At 36.4% G+C, this 7,166-nt stretch overlaps 1 protein-coding gene across 1 annotated transcript; it reads left to right on the top strand.

Annotated features, from left to right (window-relative positions):
* The first annotated feature begins 6,448 nt into the window (after positions 1 to 6,448).
* LOC143885601 (uncharacterized) lies at positions 6,449 to 6,808 on the top strand. The gene has a single exon (XM_077389806.1). The coding sequence runs from the start codon at positions 6,449 to 6,451 to the stop codon at positions 6,806 to 6,808; it is 360 nt and encodes a 119-aa protein (XP_077245921.1).
* The last annotated feature ends 358 nt before the right edge of the window (positions 6,809 to 7,166 follow it).

Genomic DNA, 7,166 nt, shown 5'->3' on the forward strand with positions numbered 1-7,166 from the left:
GAAACCACATTTAGTGCTTGGAAGGATTTAATTGTTGTTCCTTTCATCTAAATGTGGTTCTGAGTGTTTAAACCACTGTTTATAAATTCATGACAACTTTGAGACCCAATGAAATACTATTAGAATGTATGAACCAATATTTATACTCATGAACCACTATTTATACCTCAGAACCACTACATAGTGGTAAATAGTGGTTCCTAGGTATAATTAGTGGTTCTGAGTGTTTAATCTCCTATTTATACACTGATTCTCACTTTTTATACTGGTTTTGGCTGCATAACCTTTTATTCTCACTATTTATACTCTCGGAACCACTATATAGTGGTTCAGAGGTCTACATGGTGGTTAGGACAGTATAAATAGATTACCTAAATGTTTAAATAGTGGTTCTGATCTTCTACATATGGTCCTCATTGTATTTCCACATTCAGGACCACTATTCAAACCATTGGAACCACTACTTAGTGGTTGAGAGGACCAAATACTGGTTCCCACATATCAACAGTGGTCCCGAGAACAAAATATTGCTTCTACACATTTAAATAATGGTTTTAATTGTATGGACATGAGTTTCATCCTGGTTTACTCTAAATAGAAGGGCAATAGAGAGATAGAGAGATGATGACAATACACCATAGCATTGTAAAGAGGATGATGACAATAACAAATGCCTAACAAGACCATAACAAATAAACAAGATGATAACAATACACCATAGCATTGTAAGGAACATGTTAAACCTAAGAATATGTATGACAATGAACCTACCAGAGAACCTTAGGTTTCATAGCCAAAGAAAATAAAGAGATCCAATAAAAATCTAGATGTTCTCAAGGGGAGTTTCACCGGTCTGCAATGGAATTAATTTCAATGGAGTTTTACAACAGGCAATGGAGTTTCAGCAGTTGGCTTGGGGAAGAAGAAGGTGAGATCCAATAAAATCTAGATGTTCTCAAGGGGAGTATCACCGGTCTGCAATAGAATTTCAATGGAGTTTTACAACAGGCAATGGAGTTTCAGCAGTTGGCTTGGGGAAGAAGAAGGTAAAAAGGTAGAAAGCGTAGGTGAAATGCATTGTGATCCGTTTCTTACCTTCTTGGAAGGGAAAGCAACTCAAGGGCATTTTTGTCTTAAAACATGCCTCGAGATGCGTTTCACCCCTTTTTTAGGATTTAACCAACTCAACCCTTTTTTGAGATTTTCAGTTAAAAATCACATTTTTTTTAAGAATTTTCCCTAAATAATATGGATTTGCTAGGGCATTTCTCGGCAGACTTTTGCTACTTACGTGTGGGACCCTGTGTAGCTGTTCTCTCTGCAAAAGTTAGCCGTGTGTAGCTGTTCTCTCTGCAAAAGTAAGCCGTGAAATGCCTTTCCGTGAAGTTCCCTAGCAAATCCCTAATTAAAAATATCTCTTTCTTTCCTTCATCTTCTAGACAAATAAAGCAGTCTGGGTCCTCAAAATATGTATGAAGGCCCATATTGCCAAACAATAATATACATCTACCACATGCATCTTAGTATTATCTAATTAAATAATTGGTCCTAGCAAGAGGCAAGTTACTAGATTTTATTCCTCCCTTGAACTTCAACCTTCTTTTCCCATTTTTTAAATAAAGAGTGAGAAGATTCCCCGACCATCACGAAGTGGAGGAAATTTAGAGGGGGAAAAAAAAAAGGGAAATGCTATCAGCACTACTGTATTTTGATGAGGGCACTCCTCACTTTATTAAAAGTATGGTATGGATCCCACCATAGGATGATCCAAACCGTCCATTAGATGGGCCACATCCTAAATAGGTTGTGTCTCAAAAATCATTTCCATATGTTGATCCTAACCCTCCGATCTGAATGTTAGAAGGTTGATCCTAACACTCTATAGATCGGAGGGTTAGGATCAACCTATGGAAATAATTTTTGGGTCACTGCCTATTTAGGCTGTGGTCCATCTAATGGGCGGTTTGGATCATCTTATGGTGTGGGTCATACCGTACTTATAATAAAGTGAGGAGTGCCCTCATCAACATACAGTAGTGCTGGTAACATTTCCCAAAAAGAATTTCCAAGGAAAAATGGCATTCTATGAAAAAAATTAATTTCTAGAGTGTAGGATTTCAATTGGGAAATGATTTCAACACTGCAGTGTTTTTATATGGAGCGAAAGTAGAATGTCGTTTTGCTTTTTAATTGGGATTCTCAGAGCTTTTGGGGAACTGTGAAAACCTTTTGACTGCCCATTGAAAGGAAAACGACAAGCTACTTTCGCGTTAAAATCATTTCCCTTTCAAATTTCCTATAAAAATAGCTAATTTCGTTTTATTTTAGAAAGTAGAGGTTTTTGCAAATGAGGTCTTCGAATTTACTTTATTGCAAAAAGATAGTTCCACAATTTTCAAACAATCACTTTTGCGTGGATTTTGCAAATCAGGTGAATACATCAATTTATGACCAAAATACCCGTCGTAGATTTTATTTTTTTTTATTTTTATTTTTTTACTCTTGACAAGCCCCAAAATGTCCTTACATCTGAGATGAAATTATCTTTTAAAAAGACCAAAATACCCATGATGCTCACGGATATGTTTTGATAGGGCAGGTCACACCAAGTCAACTCAAACCCATGCATCAGGTGGGGCCCACCAATTTTCCTTATGTTCTTATGGGGTAGAGCCTATGTATAGAGTAGGGTTCACAATTTAAAAGCATATGTTGTGATAGGGTGCGCTGGTTGTTTTTACACCTATGCATCGCATGCATAGGCAAATAATGCTATGATTGGGTAGGTCCCACGATCTCCACCCGAGCCCATGCATAGAGTAGGGCCCGTAATTTTTGTCGTTTCATGTATAAGAATGCTAGTATATACATAAGGGCATTTTGGTCTTTTTAAATACAAGGACATTTTGGTCTTTTTATGAGTAAAGAAATCTACAATGGGCATTTTGGTCACAAACCAATGACATGATCTGATTTGTAAAGTTCTCTCAAACGTTACGACTCTATTTGCAAATAAAATGAAGTAGAAGACTTCTTTTGCAAAAACCCCTAGAAAGTATTCTTCATCTAAAATGAATTGGAAAACTCATTTTTCAAGGAAAAAATTTTCCCACTTCCAAACACCCGTAGTGATAACATTTTACAAGTGACACCGACATTTAATGATTGCGTTTTTTAATTTTCTTTTTAAGGAGGATTAAGTATTTGCAAGTCCTATGTAGGGTCTCCGACATTTCCATAGCGATAGCATTCTATGAGTGAGTAAAATGATCAATTTCTCTAGATCCATGTTGATTCAATTCAACTCTAGGATGAACGATAAAATCTTTGCGGCCTCAAATCATGTAAGACACCCTTATAGGCCGTTTGGATACTTTATAATCCAGGATTGTAAAAACCTAAATTTTATAAGTTAAAACCTGGATTTTACGTTCCTAATTAAAAATGTGCGGTTTTATATTATAAAATACAGATTTTAGCTTGTCAAATCTAAGACTTTACAATCCTGGATTATTAATCTTTGTATCTAAACGGCCCCTTAAGTTCCTATGTTTTATAACTTAAACCTCATATCCAGGGGCGATGCCAGAAATTTTGCACATGGGGAGCAAAAATTATAGTAATTTTTTATCTATCTTGAAATTAAGATGGAAAAAATTTCTATCTGAAATTTTGCACAAGGGGGCAAAAACTATAGTAAATTTTGCACAAAAAAAGGAGATAAAAATGGTAAAATTAAAATTTTAAACTTATTTTCTGTCTTAGGGATGATTGGAAAGGGGGGCATATTTTTAAAAAAAGCGGTTAAGTATTAAAAAATTATTAAAAAATAAAGGCATATTTTTTTTTTCCAAAAAAATAAGGGGGGCAATTGCCCCCCTTTCCTCTCATGTGGCATCGCCCCTGCTCATATCGGCTAGTACACAATCTCTGAAACTTAAGGGCTGTTTGGATATGTGGATTTTAGAATCCAGGTTTTAGTTTGAAGGCGGTATAAAATTCTGGATTTTACAATCCATTATCCTGGATTTTAAGTAAGAAATCCAAGTTTTAGAAATCTCTCCCCCATCTTGAGATTTCTAAAACCTGGAAACATGGGACGATCTCCTACTCTACTCTCTCGCTCGACGAAAAGAGGAACGAGAAATCAAAATATGACGGACGGTCTCCTTCTTCTCTCATCTCCCATCCAGGATTTTGAGGAAATCCAAGATTTTAAAATATTGATATACAAACGGCCCCTTAAGGCCTTAAATACTCTATTTAACCTAAACCTTTAGCCATTATCCTTACTATAAATCTCATTGTTAGAAACTTAGTATTGAAATCTATGGTTTTTTTACTATACCTTTGACCTTAATGTTATAGAACCTTTTTTTGAAAACTAGGCTTTATGGAGGTCTAATGATAAAGTCCTTAATCTGCTACATAAATCTTTATGAAACATTTAAATACTATTCATCAAATCCTTTATCTTTCAATGTTCTAGAATTAATGGTGTCAACAGGCCATACCAAGATATAAGCTAATAATTCGGAGCAGATAACACGTCTTTACAAACCGCTGAGAAAGAACCCATTATTATTAATCTTTTACTTTGCTTGAATTCAACTTCTTACACCATTGTCTAGATGTCCAAGTCCTAAGCCCATGATATCAACCCAAATACCCAAAACGTTTACCCTTAAATTGAAAATTCAATGTAGTGTTATAAATTTGCATAGTAGCTTATTCTCAAAGTTTCAAGTTGCCAATATCTCAAGGCACCCTCCATATCCCTTACTTTTTCTCTTAGCATGAGTCAAATTCATGGCCCATTTGCTGTTGTACACAAAAAGGAGTGGGGGAAGCTAAAAGGAAATGGCCATCCCATGTTGTTAAAGGGATCTTGACGGGAAGATATTGGGAAATAAACATGACTAGATAGAGATATTCCCAAAAGCAAAATATTCCAGCGATGATGATAGTGCCCCGAGTCACCCGCACTAATATTACTATAAAAATGCCCTAGCATTTCCATCTGAGTTACCAAATTGCCACCCATATGCTTCTTAGACTGGGGTTACAGACATAAAAGTTTTGATAGAAAGTCATGGGTCTTATAAGAAAACATATGCTAATAGGTTTGAAAAGATACACATTTAAATCAGGACGCAAATAGAAAGTTGAGGTTTAAGATAATTCAAACTCATCGAGCACCTTAACAATAGCATATATTCAGGTTTTAGCTTATAAAATCTAGTTTTTAGCATATAAAATCCAGTTTTTAGTTTGTAAAATTCAGGATTTTACAATCCTGGATTATAAAATCCTTGTGTCCAAACGGCCCCCTTTATGTCGGAAGATCTATGAATCTATGATGCATGGGAATGGGCGATAACATGATTCGTACATTTTAATTAAAATTTACTATTTGTTCTAAATAGAGATTAATCAAGTCAATATTTTCAATCTATGAAAATATAGTTGGTTGGGATAGTGGAAGTTATTCCGACCCATGTGATACAAAAATAAGCCATGAATGTTGGCTCTTAAGCATTTATAAAATAGGTAAGAGAATTGGAATCTACACCCATAAATTTAATACAACTCAACTCAACTCAACTCAACTAAGCCTTTGTCCAAACTAGTTGTGTTCGGCTAATGAATCCTTTAAATAAATTTCATGAAGAAAGTGAATGGATCCACCGGGTTTTAATTGACTAAGTCTGATCCTGACACTAGTTGGGTTCGTCTGCATGGATCATTTTCTTCTATTCTATGCTATCCAAGGTCATGTTCTCTGTTCTGTTATGTCTGAGAATAAACTAATTAGTAGTGTCTGAGGATTCTCTTGAGAATGCTAACATGAGCCAAAAACAACATTAACCTATTTTTAGTAAATCTTATTTAAAAGGAAGGGCATTTCTGTCTTTCGCTCGAAATAATCACGACCTCCTTTCTCCTCTTATATGCCCACCCTCGAACCCTTTTGCACCCAAGAAACCAAAGCCCTCCTCTGTTTCACACAATCTTTACTCTATTCTCCTCTCTTCCTTCTTTCGACAGAATGGGTTCCATCTTTAAGGCCATTTCTCTAAAAAATTGGCCTTTAAACATCTCATTCTTCTTCATTGAAGGTGAAGTTCGAGCAAATTGGGAGAAGAAGATAGCCTCTGTTTTCCATAAGGTTTTAATCGAAACCGTTGGATTTCTCACAACAATATGTCTCTCTCTATCCCCTCTCACTTCAAACCCTCTCTTCTCTATTTTTGTCGCACTCTCCTTTTTAATCCTTCTCTATTTCCCTCATCTCTTTCTTAGCCTCGTCTTTTCACCCGTCTTAATTTCTACCGGATTTCTCTTAGCCATCCTTCTCCGTTTCGGAACTGCCCAAAAGAACAACACCCAGATTATTTTTCGGCCACAAGTCCAAGAAATCGGTTCAAAATGCGAAACCGAAACCGATATGAAGAGGCATTTTTCCGATACGTTGATGGAATGGAATCGAAGAGGGCCGTTGGAAGTAATATACGAAGAGTACGAGGGAGAGGAGGAGGAGGGAGAGTCGCCGGAATGGGAAAAACGGAGAGTGGGAATCGCAATTTATTACCCGGATTCCGATTCCGGGAGTTCGTGGGACGGTGAAGAATTCCCGTTGGATTTTCCAGTAATTGAGGGGTGGGATTCGCCGGAGAATCTCTGCTTCGTGTGGGAAGAAGAAAAAGAGGGTTTGATTGAGATTCCTTTGGGAGGGAAAGGGAAGGTAGGGTTTGAAGTGGAGGAGGAGAATCTGATCGAGATCGATCTTTTTTCCGTCGGAAATTAGGGTATCTCCGGCGTTACACCGGCGAGTTTTAGAGAGAGAGAGAGAGAGAGGGGGGATGTACTTGGGTTTGTCTTTTTCCGAGACAGGATCGACCAGATGAGAAAGTTAGGGTTTTTTGGACGCTTATGTATTGGATTTTGAGGGGTTTGTTTTAATTTTGTTTATATCGGTGTTGATTATATCAATGTTCATGTATACATCATTCAAAGATTAAGGATCTGATTAAGACAGTAATCTCTGATTTAAGTATTAAATAATTAACTCATGTAAAGTCTCCCTTAGATGCACTGACTATGACAGTGATTTGGCTATTCTTGTTGAATAATATTATTCTCTTCAAATAATTTATATGTTATGT

This window comes from Tasmannia lanceolata, unplaced genomic scaffold, assembly GCF_043159265.1.
Source record: "Tasmannia lanceolata isolate RefF3 unplaced genomic scaffold, GAP_Taslan_0.1 ptg000008l, whole genome shotgun sequence".
Classification (NCBI taxonomy): domain Eukaryota; kingdom Viridiplantae; phylum Streptophyta; class Magnoliopsida; order Canellales; family Winteraceae; genus Tasmannia; species Tasmannia lanceolata.

What these genes read in the sequence shown, in the direction of transcription:
- LOC143885601 (XM_077389806.1), top strand. Translation starts at nt 6,449, where the DNA reads ATGAAGAGGCATTTTTCCGATACGTTGATGGAATGGAATCGAAGAGGG.